Raw genomic sequence first — 22855 nt, 5'->3', positions numbered from 1 at the left:
ATGGTGACTAAAAGTTTGCTCATGAAAGTTTTAGAGTACATCACCTTGGAGTGGGATGGGGAAGCTCAAGTTCTGGGTGTTTCCAGAATCCAAAGTGGTTGCTCTAAGTGGAGGTGGAGCTTGGGACAACTAGGAGGAATTCAACAAGAATGAGTTCAGGGATCCAAGGCTTGGACAGAGGAAAAGGATAAAAAGGGTTCTATCTGTGGCAGAAGTTCAAGGGGAAACCTAGAGTGTCAGCCCTTTCATCCTTGTTTCTAGTGGGCAGAGGAGGAGTAGGAGCCGTGGTTATAAATACCTTCCCTGTCAATTGTGGATTACTGCAGGTGCTGCCAGCTGTGATAACCTGCGCTGCCTGCCCACCACTGCCAGGTGGACAGTGAGCCCTTGGGGCTTCAGCCTCAGTGACATTTATTAATATGTTAAACTAAAATAGAAAAATGTTAGCTCATTTATGGATTTACCTAAGTACCAGTCACTGCTATGTCAAGGGCAGTGTGCCAGGTGGAATGACAACTGTTCATTGTAGGTGGCTCTGCGACAGATGCCTAGGTATCCAGGGACTCAAATATTCGTAGTGATACAGTGTAAATACTTCCCAGTTTAAAAGAATAGCCATCATAATTACAGTTTTAATAATAAAGATATGGAAGCAGGGGTCTGCGTGACATGCATGTGGAACACAGGACTCTGGTGAGTTTCAGTGGCACCAGAGACTGGCAGTTGTGTATTTTGACAAAGAAGATGTTGTTACAGGGCTAGGTGCTTGGTTTCCTTTTTCACAATCTCATTGCATTAGTCTGCTAAGGATGCTATAGCACAGTGTCACAAACTGGTGGCTTAAACCACACACATTTTTTTCTCACCATTCTGGAGGTTGGAAGTTCAAGGTCAAGGGGTCCCCAGAGTTTGCTTCTTCTGAGGTCTTCCTCTGAGACTTGCAGGTGGCTGCCTTCTCCCTGTGTCTTCATATGGGCTTCCCTGTGTGCATGTGAACCAGGGGCTCTTTGTGTACAAATTTTCTTCCTCTTAAAGGGATACTGGTAGAATTGGATTAGGGAAGACTTCCTAAGGGTCTTATTTGAATTTAATCACCTCTTTCAATGCCCCATCTCCAAATAGAGTCCCATCCTGAAGTACTAAAGCTTAGAGCATCAACATGTGAATCTTGGGGAGGAGGGACATAATTCAGACCATGACTCTTATCAAAGTCACACTTCTACTTTTGTTTTAAAAGAAAAATAGTACAAATTCATAATGTACATTTGTCTTGTTGACATTCTTACTTTCTATCAGCCCTTTTGTTTTACCTTATAACTCATCTCAACCTATAGAGCTGCCCCAAAGCTCGCCATCCCGAAGACCTAGGATCTGGGGTCTGTGGAGAGCAGATCTGACTCAGGTTTTCATGTTGCACATGTACAGCACGAGAGAATGTCAATATTCAATTTTCTTTATGTTAATCATACCATTAAGAGTATCCAGCGTGTTAACATTTTAACTATTTGTACTCATCAGTAAACCATTGCAATTCCATACATCTGTCCATGTTCTAGATTGGTAAGCAGAGCACAAACCAGATCTTGGACAAATTCTGTTTTGCATTTTTCTCTCACAATCACATTCTGTTTGTGGGAAGGAATGACATCTCTCTGGGTCACCTTTGGTGTCTTCTCACTGTTTTGCCTAATTTCAGAATGATGCTGCTTTTGAGGGATGGATCCTGAGGCCTCTTCCTTCTGCCAGTGCTGCATCTCATTCTAAGAGGTGGCTCATTTTTCTGATCTCTTGCTCAGATTAAAAAGAAAAGAGAAAGATGCTTTTCTCATAAGGAAACCTGGCTTTTCAATTAAACTTACACTGACATCTTAATTAATTGGTAGGAAACCTTTGGAATAAAAAACATAGGAATTTACTAGATTCTGCAGTCAGGAAGGCAGTTAGTCATGACTCCTGGGCAGACGTCAGCTGGGGAAGGTGGAGACTTCCCAAGCTGGACCTGTGGAAATTTTTAGGAAACACTGAAAAAACACACACAGCTGGCAGTTTTCTCCTTACTTTTAATAATGATGAGATTCAGAGATTTCTTACCTGCTCTTCATGACCTAAGGCTATGCTTTCAAAGTCTCTCTCCCGCTGGCACCAGGAGGACCAAGGGACAAAATCAGCCACCAAGGAGCAACAGGGAAGTATCATTTTGGCAGAGCACCGTACTGAAAGTGCTGAAAGCCTGAATTCAATTTTTCCATCCTTGTGGAATTTCGAAATCCCATTCCTAGTTTCTGATTGAACATAGGTGGGGAAACAAAGTGTGGAAACGTGTTCCGCCAAAGCAAGGTGAGGAATATGAAGGAATGTACAGTGCTTCAAAAAAGAGATGGCTATCAAAAAATTTTCAGGAATGATATATTTGATTTGAATTTTATTTATTTATTTATTTATTTTTAACCTGCAACTTCAAGTTTCTGTCTGTTCTTTGGGTTTTAACACAGCTTGACATTCTTTGTGCCTCCATGCACACAGATAATTGGGCAGTTTACTCTGTGCCCTTTCCTGTTAAATGGCCAGTCATCACTGAGGGCAGAGAACAGTGGAACCTGTCCAAGAACCAAAGGGCAGAGCACTAGCAGTTTCCTTCCCGCTTGGCAACGTGATGAGAGAATGATGCGGATGGGATATGAGTAAGCTCTGGCACCGCCCCGGGCAGTGGTATCCACAGAGAGGAAGTTGAAATCCATGGATTTCCAAAGAACTTGGACAGTCTTTTAAAAATTAACCTTCATTCCTTAACACAAGATCAGATTTATTGTTAAGAATATGTAAATAAACAGAAGGAAAATAATCATGAATAATCTGTCATTTCCTCTTCCACAGACAAGCGCGTTTAATATCTTGGTGTATATCCTTTACATATATCCTTTTAAATACACAGTTAGGCACAGAATTTATAAAAGTAGAGTTGTAATATTCATACTCTTTATAACCTATCTGCTTTTTATATCTAACAATAGACTCATATCATTAAATATTACTCTTTCCAGCTTTATTGCCTGCATTGCCTGCATGTTATTTCATTTTACAGCTTTGTTGAGGTACAGTTGATACATAATATAATTGGAGGTATGTACATAGTAGAGTTAACCATTCCCCTTCTCCTAGGGCCTTTATATCGTTTTCAGGGTGTTTTCTGAATATCCTCAAGTCAGCTTTCCTTTTAGCAAAATCTGAGTGACTGTTGAAATTATTTTGTTGGATTAAAATTCTTGACTCAGAGGATATCTACATTTTAAAGCTGTTTTAAAATCAGAACAGCCTAGGAGCTTGCCAGAATGTTCTAATTTGTACTTTCCCATTTGTATAAGAATATATCCATTTCTAATACCCTGATCAATACTGGGCTGGAATTCCCACAGATTTTCTAGTTTTTCGAGGAAAAAAACAGCAGTGAGGTGTTTGAGGAGTTCTCATTCATCTAGGGAATATATAAGTACTGATTTATTTGTTTGATTGAGGTCATTTCTCCAAAGTTTGGCTGTGTCAGGAATAGTGTAAAAGAGTCTTGTGAATATTTTAGTGGTAGAGAAAATCCTTAAGTAATTGTCTTCAAAAGCAACAACACTAATTGTGTAAATAATTAGCCCCCATCCACTCTGTCATGCATGTTTCAGAAGAAGACTGACTGATGCTATATATAGGTATATTGCATGTGTGTATAAAGATTGTTGTCACTACAACACAAGAATAGTCTCATGTTAAACTTTCATTATTCAAATTTTCTTTTCTTTACATGAAACATAGCTGTTTTCAGTTTTTGGGTATTGTGAAACTTGAGGTAGCACTTAACACACGCTGCATGTTGCTGCAGCTTTGTTGCTTAGCACCCACACTTGAGAATGGGTTTGTAGTTTTATTCATTGAGCAAAGTGTGTGTTCTTAGTGCTGAGCAGTATTTCTGACACTGGGCTAGGCCTGTGAGGGGTAGAGGGGGAGGTATGTGGGAAGAATACAGAGATGCATATGACAGTTCTGACTATTTGTGTCTTCACCCAAAAGGTACATTTCTTTTTTTTGAAAGAAACTTAAATGCTACAGTCAGATTGTCAGCTTCAACTCATACCATTTCTTCTGAGAACCTGGTGTATTTGTAAGTCCAGGCTGTTCTGGGAGGTCCAGGCCAGCCCAGATGGATCAGCCAACTACTGAGCCTAGCAGCTCAGCCCTGCTCATACCTAGAAAGTTTTACCCCCTCAGAGACCACAGGGAGTAGCAAACAAGCTCCCAGACTGAGCCAGAAAGAAGCCTGCTCCATGTGGTCTCTGCAGTCAGCCCCAGCTGGAAGGACTGACTGCCTGGTCTTCCCAGCTCCCTCTACTTTTTTTTTCCCCCCTGTGGCTTTTCTCTGCATATCTAAGGGAGACACAACTGGAACAGCCCTTTTGGGGCCCTGCCAAGAATTTGCATCACAAAGGCATCAGAGGCCAACTTCAGAAAATTCCTTAAACAGGATCTACCCCCTCCTCATCAGCCTTTGCTTTCTCTCTGGGTCTTTGTGGATCTCACTGGTAATGGAAATGAGAAGGGGTCATAAGGCCAGTTTCAAGAAGAGATTATCTTCTGCTAATGCAGAGAATACCATTCCTTGGGCTGGGACAAGAGGTTTCTGGCCACTGTGAAACCTTAGCCTTTCCAGGAACCATTTCTCTTCTCATATTTCTTTAAAAAAAATAAAATAAAAGAATATCCTGGGAGGAAGAGAGTATCCCAGTTAGAACAACAGACACATATCACAACAAAAAACACTTCCCTTCTTCTGTAGAATCTAAATAAAGTGAGGGTGCACAAATAGAGATGTGAGGAATATTGACTTGGCCCAGGTATATTTTTGCACTCTGGTCTGGGAGGAATATCCAGGACTGACTGAGTCACTGTCAAGGTGGAATGTGTGAAAAACCTGAAGTTGCTTGGGCCCCCAGCCAGAAAGTTATTTTGAAGCTTTGCAGTGACTACTTAATATATCTCATGCACATGCACATATTTTATTTCAAAATAGTTTCTAACTTGCAGAAAAGTTGCAAGATAGAGAACTCTCATTTGTCCTTCACCTAGAGAGACGTCACTCAGTTTTTTTTTTCCTGTTGTCCTGATTGCATCTTTTAATATAAAGGATATATCTCCAGGCAGCACCTTCCACCCTGTTCTTCCACAACTTTGACATTTTTTTTTAAGATTATAGGTTAGCATTCTAGTTAGCCTGTCCTCCAGTTGGATTTGTTAAAAGGTAATTGGATATGGATCCTTTTCAGGGAAAGGTAAACCTAGGACTTTCTTACAGATGTACAAATGGACATGTGTTAAAAGAATTAATTTTACCCATATGATATGAGGGGACCAGCAGATGGTATAATCGTTTCAAAGGGAAAAGTCAAAAGAGAACAAATTTATATGGAGCAAAGGAATGTTGAGATGAATTGCAAATAGAGACCAAACTGGTTTTCCACCAGCAGGGAGGAAGCCAATTAAATCACTACCAGACAGGACAAAAATATATATCCATTAGTTACCTGTGGCTTGCAAGAGTTATAAAATAGCTCAAAGGCAGCACAGAGCCAGAATCTGATAACCCAGAAGAGTATGTATATAGTCTGCACAGTTTTCCATTGAACCCCACATGTTTTTCTGGGGTCAGGTTGGTCTAATGTGTTCTCATGATTGAGTCTGTATTATATATTCTTGATTGGAATTTCACAGTGAGGCAGATGATTTTGTTTTTGTTTTTCATTGTATGGTATTGTTGGCCTGTGGTGTCTCTTTGTCTTAATCACATTCACTTTGACCACTTGATTAAGAACATCTTCAGTTGTCTTCATTGCAACATTTACCGCCAACCTTTTGCAATTAACTTATGAATAATTTGTAGGGAGATACTTTGAAACCATGTAAAATCCAATTCCTCATCCCAATTTCACCCACCAGTTTTGACACTAATTTTCTTATTTAACTTACTTCTTCTTATTATAATTTCCGAAGGAGGCTTTTCTGATGTTATCATTCTTTCTCCATTTTCTAGTTGCCTTTTCTCTGTTGGAAGAGACCTACATTCTCCTATGTTTCTGTTCATTTGTATATTGATTTCCAGTGGAGTGCTAGTGATGGCTTGTACAACATCCAATAAGAGTATTGCAACTCTTCCCAGCTTCATGCTCACAGATGTCATGTTGGTACTTTAAATCAGCCATGGTAAAAATAGTGACATCGTAGACATTGGAAAGTGGTACACATCAGATTTCTGTGTTTTTCCCCTCAGGACTTTTGTTCTGAAACTTTATCAACACATCACTTGATAATAAGTGGACTCATCTATTCTGTTTTATTCCATGGCTATCATCTGTCAGTACTATGACTATTGGGATGCTCATCTTGTCCCAGATGTGGCTGGCAGGAGCTCCTTCAACCTAGCTTCTGTGTCCTTTTGACCATTTCCCCATCATTTGTTGAGCATTTCTTTGCTTTCTGGCTCAATCAGATGTTCCCAGCATTATCTAGATCTTTCCTTTCCTCGGCCTTGGCATGAACCATTTCTCCAAGGACCCCTAGTTCCTTTTAGTGGAAATTTGTGTTTGGCTTTTGCAAATGTCCCCAGCTTCTGCTCAGGCCAGCCGCCCCCTGGTTACCTATTTTTTTTTCCCTCTGCCAATAGCTTTTTGATGCAGGAAGGAAGGAAGAAAAACAATAAATATTTTAAAAAGAAAAGTAGTCAAAGGAGGGGAAGGGAAGAAAAGAGAACAAAAAACCCCTCCTTATATACCTTTTTTTCATAGTTTTACAAAACACTAGATTTTAGTCTTCATGCTGCTATTTTAGTTGTTGAAGGAGTTATGTTTTATGTGATTGAGAATGTGAAGCCTTCAGAACAGAATCATGCACCAACGGTTTATTGAGTACCTACTCTGTGTGTGTCTGATGTTATGCCAGTTATGGTAAAGATCCCTGGCCTTCAGGGAACCAGGGTAGTGAGATATCCTATGGCTGGTGGTGTGCAGACACTGGTGCCCCCTGCAGTCTGAATGAGGGAAATGCAAGGTCAGGGAGGCTCTCCACAGGAGCCTAGGGTGAGGTGAGTTTGGGGATAGGAGATGACTAGTTGGAAGGAACAGAAGGATCCTTAATACAGCTAGACAACAGATTTAAAGCTAGACTTTTGGCAGATGTGAGGAATGGAAAGTGGTTTGATCAGAATAGAATCTCTGGTTTCCTTATCTTGTTGAAACTCCGGTACCCTCAAGATTTTTCGTTTGTTGGTTTGTTTTTTAAGTACCTTGTCCCTTGTTGTAGCCAGGTTTACCCATTGCAGGTTTCTTCCCAGAGTTCTGATCTTAGTGTCTGACACAATTTCTCATCACAGAAATTCTAGTGTCTTCCCTCAGAAGAAGCACACATTTTGAAGAAAAAGTACAATTAGTGGATATTTTACCATGAAGGATAATAAATTGTTTCCTTATAGTCCAGTACTTTTGGGCTTAACTTTTTTCATTGCAAATGTAGGCATTCTTATCCCTTAGGGTTCCACCATCATTGAACAGATCCATTCTAATCCAAAGAGAGTGTTCTCATTGTCTTTAGCAATACCTCAATAAAGTGAGTTTTGAGAGTAGTTTTGACTGCCTCTTTTCATTAAAGAATACTAATTTATTATTTTGAATATTTTAAAATGGATAAAATGGCTTTACTTGGCAATAGATTCTCTGTCCTATATCTGATGTGTAGTTTTCTTCTCTCTCTCTCTCTCTCTCTCTGTCTCTCTCTCTTCTCTCAGTACTAAGGATCTAACCCAAAGGCATTCTGCTGTTGAGCCAAATCCCCAGCCCTTTTTATTTTGGGTCTCTCAAAGTTACTGAGGCTGGCCTAGAACTTGCCATCCTTCTGCCTCAGCCTTCAGAGTCACTGGAATTACAAACACACACTACCATGCCCAGATAATCTTGAGTTTTCTTTAATATGTATTATTTGTGTAAAAATCATGGCTTTCAAACATGCTTCTCACATGGTTGTTTTTAAATTTTGCAGCCGATACCAGAAATTGCAGAAGATTATGAAGCCTTGGTAAGAATATATAATCAATTCATACTGATAATTTTATACTTCCTTTTTCTTTGTATAATTAAGCCCTGTCCCCTAACTTCATAACTATGCAGCTAGATATTTTGAGTAAATGATTTTTTTTTCTTTCTGTTTGATGTTCTTATAAACAGGTTCTTTAAAAATTTATTTTCCTTCTCGTTTGCCTTTGTAGTAGAAAGGGCATTTTAGGTTTAGAACCACTAAATGATCACATCAAGATTGCTCTCCTTCTCCTGGAGCAATACTGAGCATAATTTTATGCATTACTTTAAACAAAACTTTCTTTTTTTGTGGCCTATGTGATGTTCAAAGTTAAAAGTCTTTGATTTTTTTTTCAATGGCTCAGAAAGAAAAAGATTCACATTAAAAAAATATTCAGGGCTGATCTGTGGAATGAAAATTATTTGCTCTGGGTCTGAGAAAGTGCTCGATTATCGATGTCTTAAGTGGAATGCCTGCAAATTGTGTCTGGAGATCTGAATCTTCCCCCTCGAGTGGCTTTCTTACTCTCTAATCAAGGTGAGTCCAAATAGGATCTAACAAACTCTATTAAGTAGGCTGAACAGATTTTCCTGGAACCCAAGTGTTAATTTCAATTTGAGAAATTTCAAGATAATTTCAATTTGAGAAGGAACACTGAACAGCACCTCAAATGTGGACCTTATTTCTCAAGCCCTCAGACAAAATCCTTAGCACCTTCAATGTGCTCTAGTGTGATACTGAGCTCAGGGGGTTCACCTTCCCCCCACTCTTCCCACGTAGAAAGAGGATTAGTTACAGGAACTCTTGTGTTTATTAAATTCTAATAAAGTAGAAAGCAATATTGCATTTCTAGGGTAAAGCTTAAATTTTATTTTGGCATACATTTTTAATATAGTAGAAACACTTAATGGTAAAGGCAGTAGAAAACACTTTTATGAGCATTTATCTTGGTCATAATCTCAATGTTACACCCACTGCTTCTTACCCACCCTTATATCCACCACATAGTACAAATTAGCATTCTTTCCTTAATGCAGTGGTTAAAATCAGATGGTAGCGGTAGGATGAAAGTCTTTTTTTCTCTCCATCAACCTCATATAATTTGCTAATGTAGAGGCATTTGGGGATCTAAAGCTGAAATAATTTCTTAAAAATTTGCCAGCCAATAGTTTTAGTTGACTGGTATGTAGGGGTGCTGAACAGTTTGTGATCCATTTATCAGTCATGGACAGAAATCAATGATCAGAGAATCAGATGAACACAAATACAGATATTATATCATGGCTAAATATTGTGGACAGAACATCTAAAAACAACCATTTGAAGGCACCAGATAACAAGGCAAAAAGTAGAAGGAAGGCATCCCTTGGGCCTTGAATGGGATTTGTGTGTTTGCTGCTTTTTGCCCCAGATCATCTGCTCATCCATGTAGCATGGGGTGGCAGAAATCCCTGGCATTGGTGAATGACTAGTTTGGAACCGGAAGAGTAGCTTGATCAGTAAAGAGAATCCATGAAAGAAAGGAAGCTCTTATTGTGTAAAACCAAACATCTACATATAAATTCTGCTAAGATATATTACTGATTATGGAAACATGAATGCACATATATCTGTGGAAACCCAGAGGGCCCCGTAAAAAGAATGACTAGAAACTTAAAGAATTGAACAGAGATGTGAGTCTTTCACCGCACAATTTGGAGTTTGAGTAACCTCTTGCTAGAACAAAATCAACACTCTTTTTAGAGGAATGAAACTGAATTCTGAGCCTTGACAATGTTTTATCCACAATACGCAGTATACAATAAAAAATTTACTATGTATACAAAGAAATAGGAAAGGATGACTCACAGTTAAAGAAAATGAAAAAGGCAGATAATAGAAATTGACTGTAGGAACTCCAACATTAGGTGTTGGATTTAGCAGATGAAAATTTTAAAACAACTTTTAAAAATATGTTAAAAGACCAAAGAAAAGTGTCTGTATAATGAATGCACATTTGGGAAACCTTAACGGAGACTAAGGTTATTAAAACATCACAGAAACAGAAAACATAAAAATAAGCAAATGTAAACTTTAAAACTGGAAAGTAAAAGAGTTAGAATGAAAAATTCATTATATAAAGATTGAAGGTGGCAGAAAAAGAGTCAGTAACCTTGAAGATATATTAGTATACATATCTGAGAAAATAGATAAAATAAATAGTGAATATTTGACCTATGAGATAACAAGAAGTGACCTAAAATATAATTAATTGAAGTCCCAACAGGAGAGGAATGAGAGTGGGAAGAAAAATATTTGAGGAAACAATTATATAAAAACAATTTAGTTTGCTGAAATTCGTAAATTAACAGATCTAAGGAGCTCTGTGCACCCCCAAGAGGGATAAATACAAAGGAAACTCTACCTCAAAAGATAATAGTCAAACTTTTGAATTCCAAAGATAAAATGAAAGCAGTCAGAGAAAAAAATTATTAATGAAAATAATAACATAAGTTTGAAAACAAGAATAAAGGCTGACTTTTTACTAGAAATAATGGAGGCTAGAAGGACCTCTTAACAATCAATGCTGAAAAAAAGAAAAAAGAGCTTGTCAGCCAGAATTCTGTAACTAGAAAAACTCTCTCTGGAAATAATGGTGAACTAAAAACACTTTTAGATGAAGGAAAATGAAGACAGTTCATTGTCAGCAGATCTATACTGCAAGAGGTATGAAGCAAGTTTTTCAGACTGAATGGACTTGATACTACCTAGAAATCAGGTTCTATTAGAAGAGTTGTATTAGCAGAGTTTCTTCTATTAGAAGAAACCTGGAAACTGTAAATGAGTGGATAAATATAAAAGACAAAGCACACTTTTCTTTCTTTTTCTTAGACTTCTTTAAAAGACACATAACATATAAAACTCAAGTTACAGTGATGTTTATTAACAGGGTTTATAATGTGTGGAGTTGTAAAATACATGACAAAAGTAGCACAAAGGATGTGGATATAAAAGAGACCAGTTTAAAAATATTTAATTAGCCCAGATGAAGGTAGGAAAAGAGAACTAGCGCACAAGACATAGTTAGGAAAGATAAAAAATGAATAACAAATCGATTGGCTTAAATGTAATCACATCAATACATAAACGTAAGAGGACTAAGCACATTAGTTAAAAGGGTTAGCTTGTCAGACCCCCTTGCCCCTCGGCAAAAAAACACCCACAGAAAACAAAATGCATGATCTCAGCTGTATGCTGCTTACATGGACACATAGACACATGTCTTGTGGCTTGAAAATTAAAAAAAAATGGAAAAACATATCATGCAAGTGCTAATAACAAAGTTAAGTAGTTTTATTAATATCAGGTAGAATAAGATTTAAAGATAACTTGTTATCAGAGATAGAGTGGTATACATAATAAAAATTGGTCAATTCATTAGGAAAACGAAAATGTTAAATTCATGCGCACCTAATAATAAGGATTCAAAATACACAAAACAGGATCTGATCGTCAAAAAGGAAAATGGACAAACCCATCATCCTAGTTGAATATTTTAATACCACTGTCTCTCAACTGATAGGAAAATTACGCGAAATCAATAAGGGTATAGAAGATCTGATTAATACTGTTGAAGGTCTTCATTGCCATTTATAGAGCATCATACCCAACAATAGCAAAAATATATATTCTTTTGAAGGCTCTGGCAAAAAGATCATATGCTTGACCATCAATTTACAAATGATTGCAACTATATAAAAGTCATGTTCTTGGATCACAAGGAAATTATATTAGAAATCAGTAACAATCATATAGCTGAAAATTCCCAGATGTTTGGCATCATTACCTGAGAATCAAGGAACAACGTAGTTGAAATTACCAAATATTTTTAACTGGATAGTGTTGAAAATAAAAACATACACCAGAATTTGTGATGAATCTAAATCAGTGGTTTGAGGGAAATTATTGGCTTAAAAGCTTATATTGGAGAAGAATAAAGATTTAAAAAATCAGTGGTCTAAATTTCAGCTTAGGAAGCCAGGGAAAGAATGTGAACTAAGTAAGTAAAAAAAAAGAATAAAAATAGATGCGATCAGTGAAATAGAAAAGAAACAAATAGTAGAGAAAATTAAAAGTCAAAACCGAGTTACTTTGCAAACTTTTTTAGGGGAAAGAAAAAAAAAAGAAATCCAGATATCAACACTAGGAATAAGAGAGGTATAGCACTACAGATCCTACTGACATTAGCAGCAAAAAAAAAAAAAAAAAAATGTTATTGTGAATAACTTTATGCCAGAAAATTTTAATTTTTAGATGAAATGGACAAAGGCTTTGGGAAACAGAAGTTACTAAACTATGGAAACAGATGCTTTGAACTCTCTTCATGAAAGATCTTATTGGCTCAACCACCAGGAAAGCAGTTAGCTAGTAGCTTCCAGCTAGAGCACATGCAAGATCCATGGCAGCTTTTAAGTCAAGACTGAACCCTTGTCAGGCAGTCTCCAGTGGGTCAGCATGGTGAAGGTCCCAGACTCTGGCCATTTCTGCTCACTGTGGGACTCCTCCAAAAGGCAATGTTTGTTTTGGAGTTCCCTACTAGTTAACTGAGACTTTACCAGATCTGCATCAACTTCCCTTCCCTGTTCTTCTCACAGACATCAGATCTGCCTCATCTAATCGTGCTTTCTTCTCCTTGAGGTTTCACAGGTATTACCCAGTCTCCTAGTGAACTGGAGGGGTTCACTTCTCAGAGGACTAATACTGACACAACAAAAACTGACTCCTGATGAAATAGAAAATCTGAGTGCCCATAGCTATGAAAGAAATGGAATTCATTATTAAAAGCCTTCCCTGCAATGAAAACTGGTTCCAGTGGTGAATTCTATCCGATTTTTGTAGAAGAAATATCAAATCTACACTTATGCTTTCAGAACATAAAGGAGGGAGGGACACTTTCCAATCACTTTCGGCAGCCTGTATCTATCACTCTGGTACCAACACTTGACAGTGACAATAGAGGTAATAAAAATTTATAGACCAGTGTCCCCAGTGAACAGAGGTACACAAATCCCCAGCAACATATTAACAAGCATAACCAAGCAAATATAAAGTTATAACCCATCATGATCAATAAGGATTTCTATCAGAAATGGTTTAATATTAGAAAAGCAATCAGTATAATTCAGCTTTAAGAAAAAATGAAGGAGAAAAATAAATGGCTTAATTCGTGGCAGTCGGTACGGCAGAATCTTTAGCCTCACACTTTATCAAAAAACAAATAAACTCTTATTAGAGAAAAAGCATTTCATAAAATCTAACATCCTTTCATAATAAAGGTTCTCAGCAAGCTAAGAATAAATGGAACTTCCTCAACCTGAAAAAGCCCACTTAAGAGCATCAGACTTAATGCTGATACACTGAATTTTTCCTACACATAAAGATCAGGAGTAAGGCAGATATGTTTACTTTCTTCACTTCTCTTCAACATTATACTACGGTTCCTACCTATTGCAATAATCAAGAAAGAAGTAATATAATAACAAGGAAGGAGAAAAAATTTCAGAAGAAAGATGTAAAGACATCTGTATTCACAAGACATGATTATATACATAGAAAATCTTAAGAACTCTACAAAGAGACTGCTAGTTCTAATGGTTGAATTTAACAAGGTCTCAGGATACAACATCACTGTATAAAAATCCATGTATTTTTGTATATTAACTGCCCCAAACTGGAAAATGAAATTTAAAAAATTCCATTTATAAAGCATCAAAGATCATTTTGATGATCAAAAGTCATCAAATTCTTATGAACAGATTCAACAAGAGACATGCAGTCCACTGAAAAATAAATATATTGTGTAGAGAAATTAGAGGCCTTAGTAAGTGGAGAGACATATCATTTTATGGATTGAAAGATAATATTTAAGAGAGCGATTCTTCCTAAGTGAATCTATAGGTTCAGTGCAACATCAGTCATTTTTTTTTGTAAAAAAGAAAGCCAAACCTAAAATTTAATTGGAAATCCATAGAGCCTACAATAGCCCAAACAATCCAAAAAACAAACTTGGAATCTTTCCTTAACTGACTTCAAGTCTTGCTATCATCTGTTGTCAAAGGAGAATGATATCAATACAAGAGGAGAGGCAAATCAAAATCAATGATATAGAGTAGAGTCCACTTTGATCTTTAAAAAAGGATCCATTAATGTTTACTATGATTCTGAAGGCTAAGGAGGTATCTAAATAGTTTTATGTGTAAATTTTACCATCACCACCCCTCCCCCATCAGTAGAAAATAATGAAAAAACTCAAAGGGCAGGGCAGAGCTATAGCTATTAACTATTAACTTTGGCAATTAAGGATCTTTATTCAGTATGATTTATTGATAGCTTTACAAGTTGCTCCAGTTCTATATTGAACATGCCACCGCGTAGAAACATTTGGAAGCATAATTCTCTTATAAAATTAGCAACATAAATTTACATGCTTGTTTTGAGATCGGCTGGATTTTGTTGGAATAGAGATGATCTCTACTAAGTTGATGAGAAACATTTATTTGAATCATTCCAGCACACATGGTGTGTTGGCTGTGACAGTGACTGTCGACCAGCGTGTAAAGTTTGCAGACGGCTTAATTCGTGGCAGTCGGTACTGCAGAATCTTTAGCCTCACACTTTATCAAAAACAAATAAACCAAATAAAATTTAAAATGTTCCTAATGTGCCATGTGGTTGCTTTATATTTGTAATTCCTTTAAGGCTTGATACTGTGCACTCAGCATTGATTTCAAAGGTAGAATCTTAGCTCCTGCCTTCCCTCTTTGGAGTCTGAATTACTCCCCTAAGGAGTGGAAATAAACACTGATGTCAGGGTTTAATAAGAGCTTTTATAGCCATCTCACTTAAAATAGGTCCTTTTATTTGCAATGTAATAAAATTTTAGCATGGCATTCCTTGCAACTGAAGGCTTGAGGTTTAATTTTGAAAAAGTTCCTCTTTGTAGAAATATACTATGCTACTCAATCAATCAGTCTTAATGAATTATATATGTCATATATAGAATATATGTATATAGTCTTTTATATAATGAGTATATTGCCGATGTGTTAAATATTTTGTTAATATGATATACATTATTACAATATTATTTATATTTAATATATAATAGATTATAGGGTTCATTCTATGTATCTACCTACAGATCATGTTATTAAATAGAGAAAATGATACTTCCTGTGAACACCTTGATTGTTGTGTGGTGTGAAGAAGCTCTTCTTTCACTTGTCAGTCATTCACACCCAAGGATAAATGAAGAGCACAGAAAAACCCTCTCAGAAATGCTGCTTCACTTCTTGGAGAGCTATAGAGATTGTAGTCCTAGGCCCCAAATCAACTAGGAGATTTGGAAACCAACTGGTATTCTTTCTCCTGCTCTCCATCATTTTTTCCAGGGTTCTTGCAGATTGTATGAGGAGTCTGTAGATAGAGTTCTGGAGCACTTTAGGGGAGATCAATTATTCCCAGATGTTACTAGCACCATTTGGATTAGAGTTCTATTCAGTAGGTAAATAGGGAGCCGAGTCATTTTACCTTAAGATTATAGAGGGCATGTATATAACTTATCTTTTGCTTTTAAAGCAGCTGATGAAGACTGACTTCAAGACTAATGCCATCTGCATTCAGTCTCAGGTTGCTGACTAGGACTGTGAAAAGGAGATTGATTCCAACAATCTGTGTATTCCTCTGCCATGGCCTGTTCCATGGCTGGCTCTGTTATTAACATCATTGAGGCAGGAATTTTCATAGCCCTGGGTGCAGGCCCTGGATGCCGTCATCTCCTGGCATGTTTATGAGACGATCTTTAACCATCCCAGAAAAAAGCAAATGCTAATTATTGGTTATTATATGGTGACTATTTTTCTGTTTTTAAGTAAATAAATAAAATGTTTGCTCATATTGCTAATAACAGTATTACATATTATTATGTCATAACTTTTTCACAGTAATACTAATGTTTACCTAGTCTATTAATAAATCTTACTAGTTGTATTTACTGCTTGGCTCTTATTTTCCTGAAGCAGTTTTCTTCTTTTGCAATCTGAGACGTGGATCTTCTAGTGACTCATTGTCTATAAGGAGAGTTATTCTAGAAATTTTATTTAACCTTTCTTGTTAACCTGTTAAACTCATTTTCCTCCCATCTTTCTAATTTTATGTTCTCTCCTTCCAGTAAGTTTTTCTACATTGGATTTTCTTTATGAGGCATGAGCCTCTGATGCCACCTAGGGGCACCTGTAGGACTGGGCCTGGCTGTGTGCCGCTTTGAAAGGCTAGAGGTGCTTTTCCAAGTGGCCTGAATGGTTTGGCTTTTCTTGCATTTTCCCTCCTGGTTCTAAGAACAGAGAATTCTTTGCACAATGACGGCAAAATGAATGAACATTATGGACGTCATTCACCTTTTAAAATGCTACTTTTGTTATAGTGCTAATAGCTAGCACTCACATGCTGCTTGCTATTTGCCACATGCTGTTAGAAGGGATTTTAGTATATTAGCTCATTTTCTTTCTTCAGTGGTCTCCGAGTGGGATACCACCATTGCTACCATCATCCTCATCCGTGTTTTTAATCAATGAGGAAACGAAGTCTGGGATGGTGGATAACTTGCCCACTTAGAGCTGGAGGGGAACCTCAGACACCACTCCCTCAGCCATTTCCGTCTAGTGAGTCTCTTCCCCTCTGGTCTCAGCGGCCTAGCATGATAGTTCTTCCTTAAAGGGAGACTTCCCTTTCTATAGGCTTCTTTTAGCATCACAACTTCTAAGGTGAGGCAGAATTTAAAAGGTTGTTTTTAAGACTGGACTAAGTAGAACAATAACAGGAAGGGAAATTGAGAAGCTGTTTTAAAAGAAATGTGAACCTGTTTTCTATTTCATTAATTGAAAATAAGTGGGAAGATTCTATCTAAATTTGTTAGGAGATTTCGTAAGGTAGAAATAATGGCCTATAAGTTAAATACATGACTAACTTTTGTTTTTTAAAAAATCAACCATATAAAATAGTGCAATAATCCTGATTGGCATGATTTTATGTCCTTGGGGGGGGGGGGAAGAGAGAGAGAGAGAGAGAGAGAGAGAGAATGAATTAATTTTGAGAATTTTGAATTAATATTTGTGATCTTGATCATTCATGGTAAAAGTGATTATCTGTAAAGGATTCTGAGTATATAAATGTCTGTCAAAATATCTTTGGAAAGCACTAGTAACCAGAATATTGTCTGCCAAGTGCTCCAGATAGAACTATCATAGAAAGATGGTGCTTTTAACCAGGCATGGTGGTCCATAACTATAATCCCAGTGGCTATAGAGGCTGAGGCAGGAGGATCACAAGTTCAAAGCCAACCTCAGCAACTTAGCAAGCCCCTAAGCAATTTAGTGAGACCCCCTCTCAAAATACAAAATTAAAAGGGCTGGGGAGATGGCTCAGTGGTAAAAGCACCTCTGGGCTCAATCTCCAAAACAAAAAAAAAAAAGAAAGAAAGAAAGTGCTTTTACCTGAGCCTGTCTGTGTTAGTTTCCATTACTGTAACAAATACCTGAGATGAACAACTTATAAACAAAGAAGGTCGATTTTGGTTCATGGTTTTAGAGGTTTCAGTCCATGACTGATTGGCCCTATGGCTTTGGGAGAGGCAGCACATCATGGCAGAAGCTTCTGATGGAGCCAAAACATTCATCTCATGGCCAGAAAGTAAAAAAGAAAGAGACTAGGGGCCCAACAGTGCTCTTCAAGGGCATGTCCCCAGAGACCTGAAGACCTTAAAATTTCCACCACCTTCCAAAAATGCCAAGCTGGAGATCAAGCCTTTAACACGTGGACTTTTGGGAGACATTAGTTCAAGCCATAGCACCTCCTAATCTTTCTCTGATTTCTAAATCACACATTAGACTCTATCTACAGCTTCTGAATCACAGTAAGTTTAGGGTCAGCAAAGCCCTCACATGGGGTTGTTGTCTCCATAGCTACTACATAAAACCCACTGGCTTAAGATGGAGTGCTGGCCAGTATAACATCAAAGTAAGCCATTTTTACTTAGACACATACTGTATCTGAGTACACACACAGAGGTAAGTGCAGGCTCTTGGATCCTTTCCAAAGGCTGATACTCTTCACTGTTATTATGAATCTTCCCCCTTGATAGCTGTGGATAATAAAAGCACCACATTGCCCTCTCTTAAAAGATCTTTTATTTGCTGAGAAGTTTTTCATCACGTTGGCATTTACTGAATGTTTATATGATGTGCACTTTATTAAGTGCCCTACAAGCAGCCTTGTGGTTAAATAGCTATTACTCACTACCCAGCTTTTCAGCTAAGAAAAGAGAGGCTCAGAGAGGTTAAGTGAATTTCCCAGTGTGATGCAGCTCTCCAGAGTGAGGTCAGCGTGAGGCCAGGCCTGTTCAACTCTGAAGCCCCGGCTGACTTTGAGCGAATGCCCCTTTCCAACACTGGTGTGTGAGGAAGTTGTCTGTGTCCAGCGGCTTATGCCAGGGGTCTTTGAAAATTCTGCTTTCCCGAGGCTTTCTGCATCTTTCCCAGTGCTCAGTTCTGGGCCCATGACTCTGTTTTGCAGCTTTGGAGACATGCTGTCCTTCACCCTGACGGCCTTTGTGGAGCTGATGGACCATGGCATTGTGTCGTGGGATACATTTTCGGTGGCGTTTATTAAGAAGGTAATGTGGACTGTGCTTCCCTGGGCTTATGTTGCTTCCTCTTTCACAGATTTTTTTCTCTGAAAATATTCTATAATTGTTTCTTTTGGTTCCTTATGTTAACAGGTGAGTGTGGTGTTTTATAGCATTAGGTATGTGGGGATGAGAGCACCCAAATTCTTTGTGAAAATGATATTTTGTCTCTGCAGACATTATAAGAGACTGCATATGGGAACCCAGAGTTAAGGGAAGTCAACGTGCCACGTTGTTAAAGACCATAAACGTGTCTACCACTACCCCAAGCAGGACTCCAAGTTTTCAAAAACCTAAATGAGGTTCCTACTATCCTTCAGTGATCCATCCCCAGGGACAGGGAAGAAGCAAAGGACACTGATGATTTCCTACATTCCTAAGTTTGGACCAGAGGTAGAAGAAAACAGGCATGGCATACAGGCTCAGGAGTCCTAGATAAAGGGTCCTGCTAATTGTATCCTGAGGGAATAAATGTCTCAGGAATTAACCAGTTTGACTGTTTCCTTTTTTGACAAGAATCTGATAAAGGGATGGGCCAAGGTAGACCTGGCTTGGGGAGAGAGGGCAGAAGAGCCCCTACTGTTCCCAGCAATTGACACATGATAAAGACATGCCTGCACATTTCCAATTCTGTTTATATTTTTCTGAGAAAAAATAAGTAGTCCTGCCAGGCATGGTGATGCATGCTTGTAATCCAAGCAGCTGGGGAGGCTGAGGCAGGAGGATCACAAGTTCAAAGCTGAGCCTCAGCAATTTAGTGAGACCTTGTCTCAAAATTAAAAAAAAAAAAAAATGTTAAGGGCAGGGATGTGGCTCAGTGGTTAAGTTCCCCTGGGCTCAATCCCCAGTACCAAAAACCAAAACCAAAACTAAACCAAACAAAGCTGACTGTGTAACTCTTTAAAATGTAGTATTAAACTTTGAATGGTTAGTATTTATTATCAAGTTTTCCTCTCATAGTATTTGTGAAATAAGTTAATTGACATTTTTTCTGTCTACTGTTGTGTTAATTATAAAGAGATGTTAAGAATTCAAAAATTTATTTTAAAAATATAGATTCTTGGGAAGAGTTATCTAAAATAATTTTAGTGAATCTGTGCAAAGACTAGAAAATCACAATGAAGTTCAATAAAGATCACTTCAAGTTTAAGTCATTTATTCTGAAATAATGATAGTATTAAAGAAAAGTTGCAAAAATAGTATAGAATGTGTGGAATAGTAAGAGAACTCTATATTCTCTTCATCCACTTTTCCCAAATTCTCACATTTTACATGATAGTACAGTTATGTTATTTCATTTCACAAGTTTTTCTTCTTTGTTTAAGGATTTGATCCTGGATTCCACATAGAATTTAGCTGTTATGTCTCCTAGTGTTTTCCAGTCTGTCAGTCCCTCGGTTTTTCCTTGTCATTCATGACTTTGACACTTGCAAACAGCACTGGTCAGTTACTTTGTAGAATGTCTCTCTCAGTTTGGATTGTCTAATATTCTCCTATGGTCAACCTAAGGAAGGTTATGCATTTTGAACAACAGTCTTACATTAGTATTGGTGTGCCTTTTCTTTGTGCATTGTCCCAGGGTTATGTGACATCAGTACGTCTTTTGATTACATGGTTGAGGTGGTGCTCCTTGGGGAAAGTTACTGATTTTCTATTTAAAGTAACTGAAATTTTTGGGAAGATGCCACTTAGAATGGAAGGCAAGAGGAATCCCCTCATCTGTGTAATGAGGGTGTCGAGAATGGAAAGTCTGTATGGGGTTGCAGATTTATTTAAGACAAAAGGTAATTGGAAACTCAGAGCCTTCTTGACATACCTCTGGATCTTCTTTCCTTACGTAAATCCATGAAGCCAAAAGAGAAAAGTTAAGGAAACCAAAAGGAAACATATAAAAAAGGAAGACTGTCTTTATTTGTCAGTGGTATAATTCCTAAAAAGCAAAGGAATTATTACAAATGAGAAAGCCAGAGGAATTCTAATGTGTTATAAGCACATTCTTTAATTGGTGGCAGGGAACGGAGGCCTGCGATTATGAGAGCAGAAAACAAATTGTTCTATTCTGTTTTTCTAAGATAAGTTCTGAAGAAGCAAGCCTGACTCTGAAGGTACTGACTGGGTTGTATAGACTTTCATAGTAACAAAAATTTTAACACTTTTCTGAATTTGCAGCAGGCTTTTCTTTTCTATATCCAAGTGGCTTTGCTCATCTCTAATTACTAAAATGTAACTATCATGTCCTGGAATGTGAACACCTTGGAATTAGGTTGTAGTCACTGACTTGAGCTCCTTGGATTCCCCACAGCAGTCCCTTTCCAGAACATAGCAGCTGAGTCTTACTGTGCCTGGTTAGATGCCAGGACCCTGTGACTGGAGGGTTGACTGAAGTCATAGTGAGTGGGGGCATCCTTGGTCACATAGGGCAGGGCTGTTTCTCCAATACTGCAAAAAAGTCATGCCAGGAGCCTTGTTTAATTAGTAAGGTCTTCTCTGTGATTTCCACTGCTCTCTGTGCCCCTCACATCTCAGAATGTAATTTGATGCCAGCACTGCCTTCTCCCATTTTTGTGAATTTCTTGTTCATTTAACTGTCTTTCACAACAGACTCTGAGCCCAGGAGAGAGAAACTTGTCTTTTTTCATCACTTTATCCTCATGACCTGGTGCTGAGGGAGACCTTCATGCATTTCTATAAAATGAATAAATGGCATTTTCTTAGAAGAATTAAAAGCATTTAAAACAATAGACCTTGAAAAAGAGAGACAATATAGTGGTGCTATATTTAATATATTTTTTTAAATATTCTTTTTAGTTGTTGATAGAACTTTATTTATTTATATGCAGTGCTGAGAATCGAACCCAGTGCCTCACACATGCTAGGCAAGTGCTCTACCCCTGAGCCCCAGCCCCAGTCCTTATATTTTAAAAGTAAAGTTTCAGTCATGAGTAAAAATGAATGACAAAGTTGTGTGTCTTTAAATGATATGAATAGTAGTCAGCGACAAAGACAATGATTTAGTTTTCTGAGTACCTAAAAAAAAAAATGGTTTCATTCATTGAAATGAGATTTAAAAATCCTATTAAATCCAAAGAAGCAAAGGCAACAGCCTTGGCCATTTAAATTAAAAAAAAAAAATTGAATTTTTTTTTAAAAGGCAACATATTTTAATATACTCCTTGTCTCATTCTCAGTTATTATATTTCCCTTACGTTACTACTTAGAGATTTCTTACATGCATTTGAAAAATTGTCATCAGAAAATTACTTAATTTTTTATGAGGTTAACTTTTTTTTATTCATTAGCTGGATCAAATTCAGCACTCTGACAACCCCGGATTTGTAGGCAGGCAACTGTCTTTTAAATGGAGCTTTATCTCCACAAAAATCAACTAGGAAATGCACTGACAAAAGATGCCTATTTCCATGGTCCAAAGTTGGCTTCCTATTAATGCCAAATTCATACCACTTTGGAGAAATATTTTTTCCCTGCCAGCCCCTGTCTCTTTCTCTGTTACATTACATATGGATCTGGATTCTGATTTACAAATTGTGGCTGCAATAAATAACATCATTTCATAAACACTCTGAGACTTGGAATCCCTTGATGCCAATATATAATGTGGTTGCCTTTTAAAGACTTGGCTACTTAGGGAAAGGGTAGGAAGACATGGAGAAGAAAGAAAAAAAAAAAAAGAACTTTCTGTGTTATGAGTTGGTTTCCTCCTAGCCAAGTACAACATCAGTGCCTTCTCTAGAAAGGAAAGTTTCATAAATGTGCTCTGGAGGCCTGAGCTCTGAGGAGACCTGGCTCACCCTGCACATATTTTCAGTGCCTAGACAAACATGCAGTCATTTTTTAAAAAAAGAAATCCAGTCATTTTTGCCTCCTAAAATTTTGAGAGATTTATAAGCCTCTGCTCTTAAGATAGTACCAATTTAAAAGTTGAGAGTGGCCCTTCATGCCCTCCTTGGTTCTTTTTGGTTTTGATAACATACATGAATTTTGAGATCAAGTTCTAAGTGACCCTAAGTAGTATTT

At 37.6% G+C, this 22855-nt stretch overlaps 1 protein-coding gene across 5 annotated transcripts in view; it reads left to right on the top strand.

The window, feature by feature from the left end:
- The window catches only part of Elmo1 (engulfment and cell motility 1), a 561359-nt gene that overhangs the window by 181329 nt on the left and 357175 nt on the right, over positions 1 to 22855 (top strand). For all 5 annotated transcript variants that reach the window (XM_048786467.1, XM_048786466.1, XM_048786470.1 and 2 more), the window contains exons 7-8: positions 8065 to 8100; positions 18709 to 18808. In XM_048786467.1, the coding sequence (XP_048642424.1) occupies positions 8065 to 8100; positions 18709 to 18808 (136 nt within the window). The remainder of the gene's footprint in view (positions 1 to 8064; positions 8101 to 18708; positions 18809 to 22855) is intronic.

The sequence above is a fragment of the Marmota marmota genome, unplaced genomic scaffold (assembly GCF_001458135.2).
Source record: "Marmota marmota marmota unplaced genomic scaffold, marMar, whole genome shotgun sequence".
In the NCBI taxonomy this organism is placed as follows: domain Eukaryota; kingdom Metazoa; phylum Chordata; class Mammalia; order Rodentia; family Sciuridae; genus Marmota; species Marmota marmota.
This window is presented reverse-complemented; position numbering and strand designations above follow the sequence as displayed.